We start from the raw sequence: 20,413 nt of genomic DNA on the forward strand, positions 1-20,413 counted from the left end.
AGACAAAAAATAAAGTCGATATATGTAAACAAGGATGCCACAGAATTCCAAAAGCAAAATCAAGTTTATGGTCTCAAGTTCCATGAGAACAGACTATGACCAATGTTTTCACAGATGTGTCCTAGATGTGCCTCACACAAAGTCTCACGCAAAGAGTACCTAGAAAAATGCTATTTGTTCCAGACCAGATTTCTGTACCAACACAGACTTCCCAAGCCAAATATAAAATAATTAAAACCACTGTGATCAATTAATTCACATATAATTAGTACAGAAATATTTTTACGGTGGTTAGAGGTAATTATGGTAGAGACTGGGTAAATCAACATAAACCCTTATCCCCCAAAGCGTATTAACTAGTTGCACAAACAAAACCTAAAGGTGGCCACCCACTATCATTCATTCAAAAAGTATTCAATAAGTGCCTGCTATGTGCCTGGCATCACTTCTCTACATGCGAAGCAGGTGTACACAATAAAATCAACAGGTGACAGAAAAACCATGAAAACAAATATTCTGAAGGGAAAAATGTGCCATGCTGAGACAAGAAAAGCTTGTCAGGTACTGTATTCAACTTTACCTTCTTATCCACGGGCACAGAGTGTGCCAAGCAGGAAGGCAACAGTCTCACCCTAAATACATTTCACCCCACTGTGACAGTGACAACACCCTTGATTCCCCCACCTCCCTAAGCTCTCCTCAGAGGCATGGTAAGTATTCATCAGGGTTCAGTGCTACACCCCTCTTCTTTTCTCTCACTACATTTTCTATACTGGTCTTCTCATCTACTACATCTATCTACTATAATGGCCAAACTTGTCTCCAGCTCAAGTGTCTCTGAGTTCTACTCTGCTTATGCAAATATCTACTTGACAACTTTACCTGGATGTCGCCAGCATCTTAGACTTCATGTGTAGAAAACAGAGGTCGTGACTCCCCAGAACCCCTCCCCGAAAAGACCCGGATTCTCCTCCAATCCTCCCTCACAGCAACATGGCAACACCATTTGCCCAGAACTAAAGCCAGCAATCTGGATTCCTCACATTCTCCCTTTCTATGTGTGTGTTGCACACACATAGTCCACTGAGTCCTGTCAGTTCTTCTTCCATGGCATAGTACACAGCCTTCCTTTCTTCCATTCCACCGCTGTGATGACCTTCTCCCAGACACTTTCTTGGACTCTTGTAGTAACTGGTATCTATGCATCTGCTCTGTCCTATCCTACCAATTCCCTTCCCAGTCAGGAATCTGAAATCTTGTTCTATAAAGTAAATCATACTGTAAGTTAAACATGGAATGATCGTGTATGTTTACCTCCTTTCTCTTGCTAACCCTACTAAAATAATAGCAAAGATCTTAAAAGGTAGTATTTATCTACAATGAGAATAAGGAAGACAACAAGTATTTCAACAGGCATTTGCAAGACAGAGAGAGGAGTAACCAACTCCAGAAAGTAAAGAAGCTGAGACCCATGTGTGCCTGTAGAGGAAAACACAAGGCCTGAGCAAATGTTTCCCATGGAGCCAATGACAGACTCCAGTGGGGACATAGAGAGTCAGGCAAAGTGTTCAAACATGGCTGGTTGAGAATCTGAGTAAAGAGCAAGGGAAGCAGCTACTTCCCAGCCCTTAACCTGCTCCCCAACTCCACACAGCCACACAGCTATACCTTCTACCAACTTCCTCAGCTGCCTCAGTTCTGGGATTCCAGGCACAGCAAAGGGGCGAAAGCAAACAGAAACTGAAAACAGGAAATCTGGGACACCTGGGTGGCTTCGTGGTTGAGTGTCTGCCTTTGACCCAGGGTGTGATCCCAGGGTCCTGGAATCAAGTCCCACATCAGGCTCCCTGCATGGAGCCTGCTTCTCCCTCTGCCTGTGTCTCTGCCCCTCTCTGTGTGTCTCTCATGAATAAATATAATCTTTTTTTTAAAAAAAAAGGAAATCTTATTTACAATTTCTAGTAAAATTTTTATATTTTATAGTTTTATATCTTAACACTACAGGATCATCAATTTGCCTCCCCAGCCCAGCTCCCAAAATGCAACCAGGTAATTAAAAATTCCCTGGCAAGGAAAACTATGTAGTATGAGTAGAAGAGGAGATGGTAGTAACAGCTCTACATGTTGCAATTTGTGGAATGCTGAAACAAAAGGGCCAGCCCCCAAGTGAACACTTTCAGTGACTTTTAGTAAAGACTGATCTTTTCTAATATATTATCCTTAAATATAAAAAAGATAGTCAAGGATCTCTAGATATGCAATGGTGAAAGCTTCCAATGTGAAAGGGACACAAATAAATTAAAAAATAACTTAGAAACAAGGAAAATAGAGATTAAAAAACACAGATTCAATGTAATAGCCAATATATCAATACACATCCCTAAGATGTAAGAAAATACAGAAGAGATAATATGATTAAAGAAATGATACCAAATGACATGTCTGAAAAGCTTTAGAAATATTCAGCCCCATTACTGACAAACACAACTCACTAAATAAAAAGAAAAGAGAAATGATACACAAAAATGTCCCCAAACCAAAAGGAGTCTCTGTGCATATGACATACAACAGAATGAATGAGACAACAGGGCCCCCCACCTTGATGAGGCTTCATGCAACCTCAGAGAGGAAAAGTTCCTGAGTTAATTCCAGAGACAATCAATAAAGAGCAAGAATAAACAAGTCTATGGCAACACTGGATGTCAGAAAGCTGTGAAACAATCCTTTTAAAATTCTAAGAGGAAATTATTTTCAACCCAAAATTGAATACACAGCCAGACATGCTGAGGGTGGAATAAAGGGCCCAACATACTTTATGTCATGCAGCAGGGATGGAGAAGTTAACAGAAACAGTACTGGAACAAAACAAAGTAACAAAGCAAGAAAGCAAGCTATTGGGACCAAGGAGCTGGGAGTTGCGACACAGAAGAGGGTCTAGACCTGCCTCTTAGGACAGAGTGAAGCCGACTAACAGAACCTCAAGAGGGAAGGAAGAACTGAGGAATTATCTAATGTGTCTGAACATGTGAAGAAAAAAATGAAGAGAAATTTTATAGCTCTACTGTAGTATCTAGAGAGGATTAGTATTAAATGTGTAAAAAACAAAGCGAATTTAAAGAAGGCAGTTAACTCAAAATCAGACAAAAACCAAAATCCTTACCAACTGTGCCTGACTTAGCAACATGCCAAGATAATCTAAATATTGACCACCTATTTAACAAAAGAAGACATGATTACATTGGTGTAAAGAGAGCACATGCCCTTGTACTCATAATGAGTATGGAAGTGAGAGTATACATTAGAGCCAGGAGGGTTAAATATAGATCCACAGTTTCTTACCTGGAAATTAAAAAAAAAAACTCTACAAAATAACATAATTTCTCCTCAGCATGAAATGTGTTTAATAGCAAAACTTGACCTGAACTTTATGAAGCAAAAACCTCTAGATGTCCACTCAGTGTGACCACTTATCTATTTGGCTATAAAAATATTAGCATATTTGATGATACACTACTGCCTAAAATGACAGTATTGCTCAAAACTCCACAAGGGGAATCAGAGAATATATGGCATATATGCACCATTTTATCTTTCTAAATCCAAAAATTCCAGAATTCCAGAGCACACCTGACCCCAAGATTCTCAGATAAGAGACTATGAATGCACAACTATCATATCAATAAATCAAAGGTAACAGACTGAAGCTGATGAAGAATAGCTGCATATGCACAGTACTTAGAAATATTCCCAAAGAGTTGAGTTTCAATATCTGAGTGGGGCAAATGCGTGTGATTCTTCAAACAGTATGTATTTATACCTTTTTACAGTTACAAACACAAGTTACGTTGCTAAAAATAAAAATTAAATATAACAAAAAAGGAAAGCAAGTCTCGTCACTACCCTGCTTAAAATCTTCCATGGCTACCCAACATAGCAGAAAAATTTCAGACTCCATAAGATGGCTTTGTGGAAGTAGCCTCCTCCATTTACCTCTCCAATGTCGTCCTACAGCAATCCCTCTCTGTTCTCATGGACTTTGTCACTTGGTAGAACCCCCAAGCCTTTCCCTGCCTGAGGCCTTTGAGTTAGCTGTACCTCTTCTGGAATATTCTTCCCCTACCTGTTTGCCAAGCTGGCTCCATCTCATCCTTCAAATGTCAACTTATAGGTCATCTCCCCAGAAAAAGCTTTCCTGACCACTCACCCCATTCCCATTAATTCTTTATCTCATCATCCTGGACTTGAAAATACAAACATTTTTGAACAAAAGAACAAAACCAAAAAAAAAAAAAAAGCCCCCACTAAAAAGAAACTGGGAAAACTATTCAAATATATTAAACAACTAAACAGCCTTCAAATCGCAGCTCAGATAGAAGGACTCTTAAAGAAAAATGTTGAAAGCCTACCCCCACCCTAAGAAACGGATCTTTTATGACACAGTTTCCTAGTATCCTAGGTCCTTCCTGCTAATCTCTGCCATACCATGTCTACCTCCATCCAGGTGGCTCCCTGCCTCATTGCGTGCCTGCTCCAAGGCAATGCAAACCTTGAGAACAGAAACTAATTTGTTCACTACTGCCTCTCTCCCTCAGCCTCTAAAAAAAGACTAACTGGCATACAGAAGACAAATATTTATTAAATGAAAGAATCAACAAACAAATAAGTAAATTTACAGAAAGTACTGTTGCAGATCAACAAAAGCCCCATCAGAAAACTATTTTAAAAACACATATAATGACCAAAAGACATAAAGTATATTCAATCTTGCAAATCAACAAAATACAATTTAGAACAAGCATCTTTCTTTGGGTTCCTGGGTGGCTCAGTAGGTTAAGCCTGACTCTTCATTTCAGCTCAGGTCATGATCTCAGGGTTTGAGATTGAGCACCACATCAGGCTCCACACTGGGCATGGAGCCTGCTTAAGATTCTCTCTCTTCCTCTCCCTCTGCCCCTCCCAGCCTCCTTCTCTTGCCCTCTTTAAAAAAAAAAAAAAAAAAAATCAACAAGCATCACTGGGCACCTGGCTGGCTCAGTTTAGAAGAGCATGTGACTCTTCATCGCAGGGTTGTGAGTTTGAGCCCCATATTGGGTGCAGAGATTACTAAAAATAAAATCTTTAAAAAATAAAAATAAAGCATCTTTGTCACTGATCAGATCGGAAAAGATTTAGAAGAATCATACTCAGTATTTGTCTCATCACTTGCTCATCCATACTGTGTGTCTTTCATCTACCTGGGCCACAGCACAGTGCTTGGGAAGTTAAGGAACTCCAATCATCAGCCTCTGCGTGGGAAAGCAGCTGTATGAACCTTCAGGAAAACACTCAAGTATGTAGCAAAACCTCTAAAATATGTACTCTTTCTAACCCAATCAACCTTCCTCTAGGACTGTAGGTAAGAAAACAGCCTAAGTGAAGAAGATGGAGCAATTCATAGAATTGTTTATGATAATTATTTAGAAACAATTTAAATTTTCATCAGTAGAGTACTGGTTAAATACCGTTCAATGTAACAGATGCTAGCTATATGGCTATCAAAATTAAAGCTGTATATATTAAACAAAAAAAAAAAAAAAAAAAGAGGACTGAGGAGCACCTGGCTGGCCCAGTTGGTGGAGCCTATCTCTTGATCTCGGGCTCCTGAGTTGGAGCCCCATGCTGGACGTAGAGATTAATTACCTTTACAAATGAAAAAAAAAAAAATTTTTTTTAAAGGATGACTGAAGATGGCTTTCATAGGCAAAATAGGTTACCAAAGTGTTTTTTAAATATACACTCAAGGGGATCCCTGGGTGGCTCAGCGGTTTAGCGCCTGCCTTCGGCCCAGGACGCAATCCTGGAGTCCCGCATCGGGCTCCTGCGTGGAGCCTGCTTCTCCCTCTGCCTGTGTCTCTGCCTCTCTCTCTCTCTCTCTGTCTATCATGAATAAATAAATAAATAAAATCTTTAAAAAAAATAAAAAGTCTTTAGGTAAAGTAAAAAAAAGGATTTTAAAAATAAATAAAAAATAAATATACACTCAAAAGTTACCAATGATTCTTTGTGCCGGGATTAGATAATTTTTTACCTTTTTTAAAGATTTTACTTATTTGAGAAAGAGTGAGAAAGCACATGAGCAGGCAGTGGGGTGCAGAGGGAGAAGGAAAAGCAGACTCCCCACTAACAGGGAGCCTGACTTGGGGTTCCAACCCAGGACCTTAGGATCATGATCTGAGCCAAAGGCAGACAGTTAACCAACTGAGCCACCCAGGTGCCCCGACATTTTTTTAAGGCTTTGTTTATTCATGAGAGACACACAACACAGAGATAGGCAGAGACATAGGCAGAGAAGCAGGCTCCCACAGAGCCTGATAAGGGACTCAATCCCAGGACCTACCTGAGCCAAAAGCAGATAGATCTGAACCACTGAACCACCCAGGTGCCCCCCAAGATTTTTTTAGTATGTACTTTTTTTTTTATCACTGTCAGATTTTACATTAATGACCACTATTTTATCATTAGAAGAGAGAAAGCTCTTTCCAGCTTAAATAAAATTATGAAAAGCAGTTCATTAGTCTCTGTACGACCCTCACGTCCACCTCAGCCAGGTGAGACATCATTCTTCAGTGCCAAGGGCATGAGAATGGTATCGCTAGAGGCATATATCATCAGTGCTCTACATTTCCCAATCATCCTTTACAAACCTCTGTGACAGTGTTTGCTACAATGGAGAATGATTCTTTATGTACACGTCTCCTCAAAGACTAATAACCTCCTGAGAATCTTGCCTTATTATCACTAAGTATACAGCTCTATACACTACCCCCATACAATTCTTTAAATGACCACTACAAAATGTATCAGTTTCAAAAACACAGGTTTCTGAATGACATATTTTCATAAGGTTGCCCAGATAACTGGGAATGAGAAATGCTACTGTTAAGATGTTCATATTCACTACTGTAAAGGAGTTTTGTTTAACACACAAAAAAGCTTGTCTCCTCAGAGTATACACAAGTTGGCCAGGTAGTAAAAAGGGTTAATTATAAAAATGAGGGCTCAACTAACATAAGTAAAAGGCAGTTTTTAAAACTGCATAGAAGTTTTATTGGATCATTGCTACAGCTGCCTAAAATTGGACAGCTCTACAAAACAGCGGGTTACTGGCAGAATTTCTAGATGTAATACTGGCCTCCATGAACGTAGTGATGTAATACAAATAATAGGAAAGATACACATGCAGGCATTCTTGCACATGGCTTCACAGATGTGCGTACACACATGCACATTTGAAAGTGGACACATCTACACTTCCATTTCCATGTTAATGCTACCTACTTGATTTACAAGTTCAGGGATGCCCAGAGCTCTGTCAATTTCTTCCAAGCCTGTGGCATCTGTGTTGCTCAGGAGTGTGTGCAGCTGGTCCAACAATGCTCTTTCATCACTCTGCCCTTCTAGGTTAGAAGGTGGCCCAAGGAGATCATCCAGGGAATTCCTAAGAAGTGGCCTAAAAAGAGACTTGCAATCAATGTCAATGCTGCTTTTCCTCTTAAGACACACACACGCACACACACATACACACGTGCACACACACACAAGCCACACACATTTTTAATACGTAGTAATAACTAAAATATGAAAAGCCATAAATAATAAACCGAGTAACAGAGAAGAGCAAATGGCACCAACTTAAATTGAAGGCCCACAATTTTAAACTTCTCCAGGCCATCTTACAATTACCACATCTAGCTTATACATACCTAGCTTACAATCCCACCACCAAAATGTAACTATTTAGACCCCTAGACACTTGGGAATAGCAGAGGTCAAGGGGGATAGGAGAGAGTGCGGTTTTCAAGGCCATACAAGAACAGAGGTGGTAGTAGTTATATTTGTTAACTTGAAGAAATCAACAAAGGACCAGAAAAAGAAAAGGAAGAGAAGACAAGAGAGAAGAAAAAAGAAGAGAAGAGAAAGAGAAAGAGAAAGAGGAAGAGGAAGAGGAAGAGGAAGAGGAAGAGGAAGAGGAAAGATGAAGAGGAAAGAGGGAGGGAGGGAGGGAGGAAGGGAAAGGAAAAGGGAAAGGGGAAAAAAGAAAAAAGAAAAAAGAAAAAAGTTGAACTATCAACAAACTGAGGTTGGGAGCAGCCAAAATAACTTTTTGTTATCCTTGGCCCACAGAGCTCACGTATTAACAAGTATAGTACCAACTCCATACACCTACAGTAAGATGCCACAGTCCTCCAACATATTTAGAAGGGCATAGAACTAGATATTCACTCTGCCTCAGAAAAAATTCCATGAGACTATTTGTTCTCCATTGAATATAGAAGCACTCAGGCTAATAAACTCACATGGCTACACCACTATCTACTCAATAGATCGATTCATTTTTTTTCTTTGCTTATTCTATTATAGAATTCAAGTTAGACTAGATGTTGACAGGTGGCTTTCATGTAAATGAGTTACTGACCAAGCTAAATAAAAGTGAAATACAGGCATAATCCACATCTTCCTTCACAAAAACAGAGTGCTGCAGTTCACTTCCACCATCATCACCGAAGTATTTTAAATAACATTAGAAAAGAATTATCAAATCCTTAAAAATTAACCTGCCAGAAAACTGAGGCTCATTCTCTGAACACCACTTATCTTCTCAAACTGGTGGTAATTTATCCTCTCTGGTTTGACCACTCACTGGTTCTAAGAGCTAAACAATAGGGTGGTCTCCTCCCTCACTGGCTTGCTCCTTCGCCTCAATTTTTACACAGTCAGACAAATGCCCAGATGGCAGCCAAGCACCTCAATCACAGTGAGTTTTTCGCATTCTCTTTCAGGTCTGTTTCTGTGTTCTGATCCTTTTCTAGATAATCCAATGCTAACATTTTCTACAGAGTCATATAATAAAGCCCCACCTATTTTGAGTCCCATGAGGGCCTTGTTCCATGGACAACATGCCATCTGGCCAGGAACCTGGTTGGTTAGATGGTGCTGCCTGGCCATACGGACTGACCCCCATTCCCATGGGAATCTCACCAGGCCCTGGTGGAAGAAAAAGGCGATTCATTTTCAAAGAAGGCAATGACAAAAATTACCCTAAATCATCTAATTTTTTTTATAAAGGGGATGCTTACGCATTTGAAGCATCTGCTGCTGCTGTTGCTGCTGCTGCTGCTGCTGCAACACTGGTCTTGCCCCTGGGATGCTATTGGCCCGCAGAGGCATGGTGGGCATCGAGCCACCCACTGCAGGTCTGGGTAAAGAAGCATTATAATCTGCTCCTGGTCTTCCCATGGAGTTTGTACTCATAGGTTCCATTCTACTGGCCTTTGAATTTTGTAAGCCCCAGTCTCCTGAGGAAGGGGTCTGATTCATAGTCACATTTCTGTTTGGTCCACCTAAAACAGTAGAAATGATTATGTCTTTTTCATATTATACTAAAATCCTTCCTATATATATATAAGTACAGTCATTACACACAAACTTGACCCAAAAAGTGCTTTGTCATCATAAGAATAGGGCTGGCCAACTATTAAGACATTTATTTCCTAAGACATTTTTGATAGGCAACTATTGCCATGTACTCAGTAGCTTCCTTGAGAATTTAAGTAACCAAGATATAGAATAAATTACAGAAACCCATGACAGAAATAATATGCTGTTATTCAAAACCCTATTACTTAACCTCAATTATTTAAATAGCTTTAAGTATTTTAAATTTACTTTACCCAAAAGAAAATTTTAATCATAAATACTGATTATAAATAACATACCCATAGTTGAGCCATAATTTTCTTGACCATCCATCATTCTTGGATTCCCACCCAACATGGGCTGCTTTGTTAACATGGGGAAAGCACTGATATTCTTTACTGGAGGACTTGAGCCAACAGAAACAGGGCTATCTAGAGACACTGCTCGGTTATATGGGGGACGAATGGCCTGCACAGACTGTGGACTCCTCAAACCTGTTGAAACATAAATGCACAATATATAAAAATATTCTGATAACTTGGTACTTAAGTAATCAGACAACACATAAAATACCAATACCACACAAGAATGTCTTTCTTACTAAAATAAACACTGAGCATGAAAAAGAGGAGGGGGAGGAGGGGGACAGGGAAGGGAGAAAGAGGAGGGGGGAGGGAAGGGAAAAAAACCCTCATTTTCCAAATACAGTAGAAGCAAGAGTCTCAGTGTTGGCTGATATGTTGGCTGATATACTGGGCACTGTTCCACAGCCTGACAAGATCATTCATATTCTGCTTCACTTAATATTGAAAATGCTATCAATGTTCAAATTCCTAGAGGTTATTCCCTACATGTACTTAATTAGATGGATTCTCTGTTTACATTTTTAATTAAATGTAACCAGGTAAGTTGCCCTCTAATTAAACAAGTAATGAAACATAAAGTTTCCTCCTTTTTTCTTTCTGGTATCTGTGAGCTCTTCTTCCATCACTACCTGGAGTATTCCCTTCTTAAATTGATGAATGAGGAAAGCACACAGCTGTGGAAGAGAGGCTGCAGGAGAACCAGCAAACGTTAAAAGAAGAAAAGCCTCACAGATAAATGACAAGGTTCCACAAGTATCACAGGAAAGGTTTCAATCCACAGTTTGAGCTGCTTTTTAATTCAAGTCTCTGTGTCTAACAGAAATATATGCTCTGGTAGCTACTATTAATCTGGAGCAACTAAAGATGAAAATTTTCCTAGAAGTTCCATGATTATTAGCATATTCTTTTAAAAATGGGAAATTAAAAAAAAAAAAAATAGGAAAATGCCCAGAGAACATTTTAAAATATTTGCACTATGAATTATAAAAAACTGAGAGGAATGATATGTATTTTGAAGTTAAAAATGCTAATTCGAGGGGCACCTGGGTGGCTCAGTGGTTGAATGTCTGCTTCGGCTCAGATTATGATCCCGGGCTCCTGGGATCAAGTCCTACATCAGGCTCCCTGCGGGGAGCCTGCTTCTCCCTCTGCCTATGTCTCTGCCTCTCTGTAACTCTCATGAATAAATAAAATCTTAAAAAAAAAATACTAATTTGATTCCCATCTTAGTGTAAGAATACAGCTAACCCTTGAGCAACACAGGGGTTAAGAGCACCAAGCCCCCAGGACAGTCAAAAATCCATGTAACTATTAACTCCAAGAACTTAACTACTAGTAGCCTACTTAACCAAAAGACTTATCAATAAGTCAATTAACATATATTTTGTACGTCGTATGTATCATATATTATATTCTTAAAATAAGCAAGAAAATCATAAGAGGGGCGCCTGGGTGGCCCAGTTGGTGAAGTGGCCAAATCTTGATCTCAGCTCAAGTCTTGATCTCAAGGATCAAGAGTTCAAGGCCTGGGCAGCCCCGGTGGCACAGCGGTTTGGCACCGTCTTCAGTCCAGGGCATGATCCTGGAGACCCGGGATTGAGTCCCATTGTTGGGGTCCCTGCATGCAGCCTGCTTCTCCCTCTGCCTGTGTCTCTGCCTCTCTCTCACTGTCTCTGTCTCTCAAGAATAAATAGATAAAATCTTTAAAAAAAAAAAAAAAGTTCAAGGCCTGCAGTAGGCTCCATAATCTGCATGGAGCCTACTTTTAAAAAAATGAGAAAATATACTTACAGTACTGTATTTATCGGAAAAAATCCACGTGTAAGCAAACATATGCAGTTCAAACCTGTATATGGTCACTGTACATACCAGTGTGCAGAAACTTTTAAAAGGCAGCAAGAATAAAACCTAGTTCTTTCTTACCCAGAGAATTAGTTCCTTGAAACATCTGTTGCTTGGTTCCCAGATTACTACCATTTGTAGATATGGAATTATTGTAAAAGTCAGAACTAGTGAGATCACCAAGAATAGCATCTAGATTATCCAAGTCTCCAGATCCCTGGAAAAAAAAATTTTTTTTAATTAACCTGTGTTGATTTATTTTTAATTAACATTACTAGATACATAGGTATAAACATATTCTTCAGAAGGCTCCTGGGTGGCTCAGTCAGTTAAGTGTCTACCTTTGGCTAGGGTGAGGATCTCTGGGTCCTGGGATGGAGCCCCATGTTGGGCTCCCTGCTCAGCAGGAAGTCAGCTTGTTCCTCTCACTCTGCCCCTCCCCTTGCCTGTGTGCTCTGTCATTCTCTCAAATAAATAAATAAAATCATTAAAAAAAAAGAAGAAGAAGAACACAAATGAAATGGGAATAAGTAAAATACATAGTTACATGAAATGATAATGCCTAACTTTAAGTCTGGCGTCTTAAGACCCCTATCCCAAAACTTTTTCCTTGAAACTAAGATCAGTTTACAGAAATAAATCCTCTGGGTTTGGAAGTGCTTTTCAAGGGGCATTTTTAAATCTGCAATAGAAAAAAAAATCTGTAATAGAATTTTAATTCTCAAACTGTGGGATATTTTCCAGCTAATGTTACTCAGGATCATTAGCTGACAGAGAGGTCTGCCTCTACATCTACCTTATGAAAACAAGTGTAATTACTTAAGAAAGCAACAAGCTTTGGCCCAGGACGCAATCCTGGAGACCCAGGATCGAATCCCACGTTGGGCTCCCAGTGCATGGAGCCTGCTTCTCCTTCTGCCTATGTCTCTGCCTCTCTCTCTCTCTGTGACTATCATAAATAAATAAATAAAATTAAAAAAAAAAAAGAAAGCAACAAGCTGATGTTCAATAAGAGATTCACAGGCATGCTTTAAAAAGAACTCCTGGTCAACAAATTTAGAGAGCAGTGAATTAAAACAAAATTAAACAGACATCCTAACAGTAAGACTTCCCCAAGAATATAATTTTCTCAGGTGCAGACTAACATCTCCCAGAAGAGTGTTCCTCAAGTACGGTTTGGGAAACCCTTATATAGAATGAGATCATGTACAGTACTAAAGTTGGTTTTAGGTACAAATCAAAATTCTGTTACTTAATACAAGTTTTTTTTTTTCTTCCTGTTTCTTTCTACTATCCATTTAAATGACCCAATCTATTCATCCTAACAATTATTCTATTATTGCTTCACTTTATGGAATCATTTCTCTTTCAAATTCTCCTCTGGTGATCCAGTAGTTGTTTATATCTTTTTCTCAGCTTCTTTATTCTCCATCATTTTGCCTTCTGTATCACTAATTCTCTCTTCTGCCTCATTTATCCTAGCAATCAGAGCCTCTATTTTTTATTGTATCTCATTATAGTTTTTTTATTTTAACTTGATTAGATTTTAATTCTTTTATTTCTCCAGAAAAGGATTCTCTAGTGTTGGCTATGATTTTTTCTTTTTCTTTTTCTTAAGAATTATTTATTTATTCATTCATGAGAAACACAGAGAGAGAGAGCGGGGGGGGGGGGGGGGAGCAGAGACACAGGCAGAGGGAGAAGCAGGCTCCATGCAAGGATGCAAGGAGCTTGATGTGGGACTCGATCCCGGGTCTCCAGGATCACACCCTGGGCTGCAGGCGGTGCTAAACCGCTGCGCCACCAGGGCTGCCCACTATGACTTTTTCAAGCCCACTTACTATCTTTATAATCATTATTCCGAACTCTCGATCTGACATCTTATTTATTGTCCATACTGATTAGGTGAGATTTATTCCTGAGCTGCAAGGGTGGTTCAACAGCCACAAATCAATCAACATGATATGCTACATTAATAAAGGACAAGAACCATACGATCCTCTCAATAGATGCAGAAAAAGCATTTGGCAAAGTACAGCATCCTTTCTTTATTAAAATTCTTCACAATGTAAAGATAGAAGGAACATACCTCAATTATCATAAAAGCCATATATGAAAAGCCCACAGTATATATCATTCTCAATGGGGAAAAACTGAGAGCTTTGCTCCTAAGGTCAGGAGCACAGAAGGGATGTCCACCATTACCACTGCTGTTCAACATAGTACTAGAAGTCCTAGCCTCAGCAATCAGACAACAAAAGGAGATAAAAGGCATCTGAATCAACAAAGAAGTCGAACTCTCACACTCTTTGCAGGTGACCTGATAGTCTATATGGAAAACCCAAAAGACACCACCCCAAAATTGCTAGAACTCATACAGGATTCAGCAACATGGCAGGATATAAAATCAATGCACAGAAATCAGCTGCATTTCTATACATTAACAATGAAACAAAAGAAAGAGAAATTAAAGAGTCAATCCCCTTTACAATTGCACCCAAAACCATAAGATACCTAGGAATAAGCCTAACTAAAGAGGCAACGGATCTGTACTCAGAAAACTATAGAACATTCATGAAAGAAACTGAGGAATATACAAAGAAATGGAAAAACGTTCCATGCTCATAGATTGGAAGAATATTGTTACAATGTTTATGCTACCTAGAACAATCTATGCATTCAATGTACTCCCTATCAAAATACCATCAATTTATTTCATAGAAGTGGAATAATCTTAAAATTTGTATGGAACCAGAAAAGACCTCAAATAACCAAAGGAATGTTGAAAAAGAAAACCAGAACTGGTGGCACCACAATTCTGGACTTCAAACTCTATTACAAAGCTGTAATCATCAAGACAGTATGGTACTGACACAAAAACAGCCACACAGATCAATGAAACACAGATCCAGAAATGGACCCTCAACTCTATGGTCAACTCATCTTCAACATAGCAAGAAAGAATATCCAACGGAAAAAAAACAGTCCTTTGACAAATGGTGTTGGGAAAATTGGACAGCCACATGAAGAAGTATGAAACTGGACCATTTTCTCACACCATACACAAAACTAGACTGAAAATGGATGAAAGACCTAAATGTGAGACAGGAATCCATCAAAATCCTGGAGGAGAACAAAGGCAGCAACCTCTTTGACCTCTCCAACAGCTATTTTTTGTTAGATACATCTCCAAAGGCAAGGGGAAAAAAGGCAAAAATGAACTATTGGGACAGCATCAAGATAAAAAGCTTTTACACAGCAAAGGAAACAGGCAAAAAACCCAAAAAACAACCAAAAGAATGAGAGAAGATATTTGCAAATGAAGTATCAGATAAAGGGGTAGGATCCAAAATCTCTAAAGAATTTATCAAACTAAACACCCAAAGAACAAATAACTCAATCAAAAAATGGGCAGGAGACATGAACAAACATTTCTCCAAAGAAGACATACACATGGCCAACAGACACATGAAAAAATGCTCAACATCATTCGGCATCAGGAAAATACAAGTCTAAATCACAATGAGATACCACCTCACACTAGTCAGAATGGCTAAAATGAACAAGTCAGGAAACGACAGATGTTGGTGAGGATGCAGAGAAAGGGGAACTTTCTTACACTGTTGGTGGGAATGCAAATTACTGCAGCCACTCCAAAAAAGTTGAAAATAGAACTACTCTATGACCCAACAACTGTACTACTGGATATTTAACCCAAAGATACAAATATAGTGATCCGAAGGGGCACTTGCACCTCAATGTTTATAGCAGCAATGTCCACAAAAGCCAAACCATAGAAAGAGCCCAGATGTCCATCGACAGATGAATGGATAAAAATATGGTCTATATACACAATGGAATACTATGCAGACATAAAAAAAGATGAAATCTTGCCATGTGCAACAACATGGATGGGACTAGGGGATATCATGCTAAGTGAAATAAGTCAATTAGAGAAAGATAATGATCGTATAATCTCACTCATATGTGGAATATAAGAAGCAAAACATAGGATCACAGGGGAAAAGAGGAAAAATAAAAGACAAATCAGAGAGACAAACCACAAGAGACTCTTAATCATAGAAACAAACTGAGGGTCACTGGAGGGGAGGTGGGTGGGGGACGGGGTAACAGGGTGATGAACATTAAGGAGGGCACATGATGTAGTGAGCGCTGAGTGTTTTATAAGACTGATGAATGACTGATCTCTACCTCTGAAACCAATAATACATTATATGTTAATTGAATTTAAACAAAAATTTCAAAAAAAAAAAAACTCCATAAAACTTTTCAAACTGGCTACTAATTGGTTCGAGTTAGAGTTGCAATTTAAAACATACACATCTGATACTTCAAAATTGCATCATAATACACTTTACTGATGTCCAAAATATCATAAAGAAAGGACAGCTGAAGAGTAACTTCCATTACATAAACCTAAAATAGAAGGTATGATTTTGCATATAACACATGGTCTAACGCAGGCAATGATTAAACAATGATTAAGCTGGAATACAGAAAGAACAAATTACCTCTTCATTTGTTTCTGTCTTAATTTTAGAATCCTTCTCTTGACTCGAGCTAGGAATGGTGGAGCTGCTGCACTGACTCATTTTATTGTCCACTCCTTCCACTTTGGGCTGTAGTTCTTTAGAGAGTGTATCACTAGGATCATCCCTGTCCAGCAGATATCTAAGAAGTGCATTATTTTCCTTCTTCTTAGGACTTAGTTGCTCCTGTTTGACATTTCCTTCCACACAAGACACTGTACTACTAGTGTCTTTCCCAGTGGCTTCTGCAGTAATCTTGGCTACTTCTGCGGGTGAATTCCCATTCTGCAGCAACTTGTGCAGAATCCGGTGCTTCTCCTGCAGCAGTGACCCGTGCATATTTGACGTGGAGGACACCCCTCCAGAAGTGGAAGAAGAGACCCCAGAGGGGCTAGTGACACTAATGGAAGAGTCTTTACAACTTGAATCCAGGGGGGAGTTGGTCAAAGAGGAATGGCCCCGGTCATCAGAAGAACAGGTAAGTAACTGGAGTAATTTTTTATGACCTTTGCTTTCCAGAGGACCCCTCTGATTCTCTGACCCTTCGACAATGTTCTCCTTACTTTCCTTCTCACTGAGGTGATCCCTGCTATTTGACTGACACATTGAACTCTCCACTGGATTCTGGTCACAATACAAGCCCAGGGGACTCTTGGAATCCTGGCTGTTCACTTTACTTGGCTGGCTTATATTCATATTGGGAGAGTTATCCAATTTGGGGCCTGGTGAAGACAGAGTAGATAAGAGAGAAGTCCCCACACCCTCACTGATAGCTTGAAGAGCACTCAGAGAGCTGCTGGAAAAGCTGTGGCTCCCAGTATTACCAGAAGATCCCATGGGAGAGTGCACACCTAGATTGGGAGAGAAATCAGGGAAAGAATTAAACTATCAGATGCTCTAACAAAACACCACTGAACTCTTCAAAGTTTCTCTTATAAAATGAACTAACTTTATAAGGATTGCAACAGAACAAGAAGTAAAGAATTACTGAGGAAGAAAAAATAAAGGAAATGCCAACACCAGTACCTGCAACAGGAGAAAACTGATGTGAGGCCATCTTTGGACTCCCACGGTTACGAGGAGAAATCATGATGTTCTGCTGGCTGGAGCCGAGGCCAGGGCTCCCATGTGGAGGGCTACTCATGTTGAGACCATAGTTGCTGTTCTGGTAGGAAGATGGTGACTGCATGCCTGGCCCAGGGTTCATTGAAGCTATGGGATTGGAGGCCCCATACCTAGCCCCGCTCATCTGCCCTGTAGTGCTGGGGTCAGCCAAGCCATAGGGCCTGCTGCTCAGCATCTGTAAGCCTTGGTTTGGCGACATGCTCATGCCGCCTACTGAACTGTTGCACCCGGCTGTTGGAGGTCTAATGCCTGATCCAACAGGATTCGTGTTTGGCCTATACCCATTCTGTTCCCTGCAAAGAAAAAGGACAAACTTGCACTAAAATATTACAGGCATGTATTAAAGCATTCACTTTTTTTTTTTTTTTTAATGATGAAATAAGTGTCCAGGAGCTTAACTTCCTAGGCACCATTCCAATACTTAGGGTCAATTCCAATCTAAATATTGACTAGTTATAAACCCAGTAACTTATTTTTTTTATATGCCACAGAATCTAAATGAGTGAGAGCAGAGCACAGCACTGCAAAGGACCAACCACCCTGGTAGCTAGGATTATAACAGGGCTTTACTACAGCTGCCACATCTCTACAACGCTAGCCTGGAGGTCACTGCAAATCACTCAGAGTAACTAATATGTGACTATTCTGTTGTTCCGTGTGCTGTTCATTTACCATTAGCAAAAGCAATAAATATCCTTTTTTCTTAAAGTCTACTTTCAAATTTTAAATTCAATCCCTAGAAGCAATGTAAGCATATCATTAAAAATGAAAGGTAACAGCAGGAGTCAGATTTTTTATTTTCTTTTATCCACAAGCCTTCCCATTTCCTAGCTTTCCCAGGAAGTAATTATCTAATGAAGAAATACATTTGTACTTAATAATATAACCTTAAAAATATGTGCTTGCTTCAGTAGCACATATATTAAAATGAGATATATAGAGAGAGATATCTCACGATCCAAGAATCTAAACTCACTTCAGCAAATCCAATGTCTCTGCTTTTTCTCTTGATAAATCTTTTACTTTTACATTAAGAAAGCATCTTGAGAACACTGCTTCATTTAATGCGAGGAGACACAGTAATCTATCATTACCTCTGAAGAAAGTGGGTTGAGACAAAGCCATGCCGATCATTTGTGACAGGATTTCGGAAGAGTTTGCTTTTGGTTTGTGCTGTCACTATGGTTCCATCGGCCAATGAGAATCTATACACTGGGGTTTCTGCATGGCCATGGATATAAGCTGTTGGGGAAAATATACCATTACCAGTGACTACAACGGCAAAACAGAGACACAGAAGAGAGAAAGGTAATGTACTTCAAATGCCACATTTTCAAAATCAGTGAAAAGACTGGACCTGCTCAAAAATTATAAGCAGACTAAAGAATGTTAAAGAATCACTCTCTTACCCTACACACAAAAAACAACAACTATGGCCATGTATATACGTAATGTTTTATGGTATATAACCACAATAACAAGGCCGAGAATCAAACTCAAAATTCTTTACCTTCTTGATAGTGACGTTTCTGGGACCAGGACTGACCATCGTTAAGACTAAAAAATCTCTGGATACATCTTCGGATGATATCTTCAAAGCCAGGTCTCATGGAGGATCTCAGTGAATTGGTATCTATATTAACAACTTTTCCTATTAAACAGAAAATAAAAGTTTCAATCCAACCCACAAGTATTTACTGGTTGCACACCTCATGGCTTAGCACTGAAGAATAAAATAAAGACACTAAATCTCTGCTACATGTAAAGCTTTTCTTTTCAAGAAGTGTCCTATAGGACACTCTTACATTAAATGTTCTACTGTACAAAACATAAAAGAGTATCAAAGAAGTCTTTTCGCTTTCTGAATATACAAAATTTGACGTGTCTGGATAATCTTAGGTTCATTTTCACTTAAAGGAAAATAAGCACCTACCACGAAAATTGTTCATCTGAAGACATTTTGTCTCTGCAACTATGAAAATACTACACAGCTAGCAGGAACAATTCTTTTCATCTGAGAGGTGACCGCATTTTTGAATACTTAAAATCTAAACCAGGAAGGTTAACCAAAACACTCATTTCTACAATTTTAGAAGTTTCTGACAACTTTTGCTTAACATCAAATACACTAGCAAGACAAAACTTAATGTAACTCAAAAATGCTATGAAATTAAAGGTTTCATGAAGATGATCCTTACAAAAAAAGGATGGCTAGGGCTTTCTACACTTTCTGAGCAGTACCAGGGCAAGGTGGCAAGAATAAACACCTTACAAAAAGTGTGGAAAAGGAGCCAAGTAGAGGAGCGCCTTGGTGGATTAGTTGTTTAAGCCTCCGACTCTTGATTTCAGCTCAAGTCACGATCTCAGGGTCATGAGATCGGGCCCCTCACTGGGCTCCAAGCCATTATGGAACCTACTTAAGATTTTCTCTCTCTCCTTCTCCCTCTGCCTTATGCAAATCCGTGGCCCCTGTGTGCTCGCTCTCTAAAATAATCTTTTTTTGAAGTTTTTTTAAAAGGAGCCAAGAAAAGAGTAGTTGACCCATTGTCAAAGAAAGAGTGGTATGAGAAAAAAGCACCAGCTATGTTCCATATTAGAATATTCAGAAAACACTTAGTCCTAAGAACTTTGTCAAAGGGACCAAAATTGCCTCTGATGGCCTCAAGAGTTGTGCTTTTGAAGCCAGACCTGCTGGTCTACAAAATGCTGAACTCGCATTTTAAAAATTCAAAATAATTACTGAGGATGCTCTGGGCAAAAGCTGTGTGATCAACATTCAGGACATGGATTTCCACAACAAAATATTCTCCCTGGTCACAGAATGTCAGACTGTTGCTGTCAAGACTAGCAATGGTCGTTTCTGTCTGTTCTGCACAGGCCTTATTAAAATATGCAATACTCAGATCTAGACAGCCTCTTATGTTCAGCACCAACAGGAGGACAGCCAAATCAGGAAGGTGACAGAAATCCTGACTCAAGAGATGCAGACAAATGACTTCAAAGAAGCGGTCAATAATTTGATTCCAGACAGATTGGGAGAGATACAGAAAAGGCTTTCCAATCTATTTATCTTCT

The 20,413-nt window shown here is 39.3% G+C and overlaps 1 protein-coding gene across 4 annotated transcripts in view; it reads right to left on the reverse strand.

The window, feature by feature from the left end:
* Nucleotides 1–20,413, reverse strand: part of NCOA3 (nuclear receptor coactivator 3) — a 144,680-nt gene that overhangs the window by 8,761 nt on the left and 115,506 nt on the right. For all 4 annotated transcript variants that reach the window (XM_041732331.1, XM_041732334.1, XM_041732330.1 and 1 more), the window contains 9 exons: nt 18,849–18,989; nt 18,433–18,580; nt 17,240–17,631; nt 16,196–17,064; nt 11,745–11,880; nt 9,756–9,950; nt 9,117–9,380; nt 8,898–9,024; nt 7,318–7,489 (listed from right to left, as the gene is read on the reverse strand). In XM_041732331.1, coding sequence (XP_041588265.1) covers nt 7,318–7,489; nt 8,898–9,024; nt 9,117–9,380; nt 9,756–9,950; nt 11,745–11,880; nt 16,196–17,064; nt 17,240–17,631; nt 18,433–18,580; nt 18,849–18,989 — 2,444 coding nt within the window. The remainder of the gene's footprint in view (nt 1–7,317; nt 7,490–8,897; nt 9,025–9,116; nt 9,381–9,755; nt 9,951–11,744; nt 11,881–16,195; nt 17,065–17,239; nt 17,632–18,432; nt 18,581–18,848; nt 18,990–20,413) is intronic.

This window comes from Vulpes lagopus, chromosome 18 (genome assembly GCF_018345385.1).
Source record: "Vulpes lagopus strain Blue_001 chromosome 18, ASM1834538v1, whole genome shotgun sequence".
NCBI lineage: Eukaryota > Metazoa > Chordata > Mammalia > Carnivora > Canidae > Vulpes > Vulpes lagopus.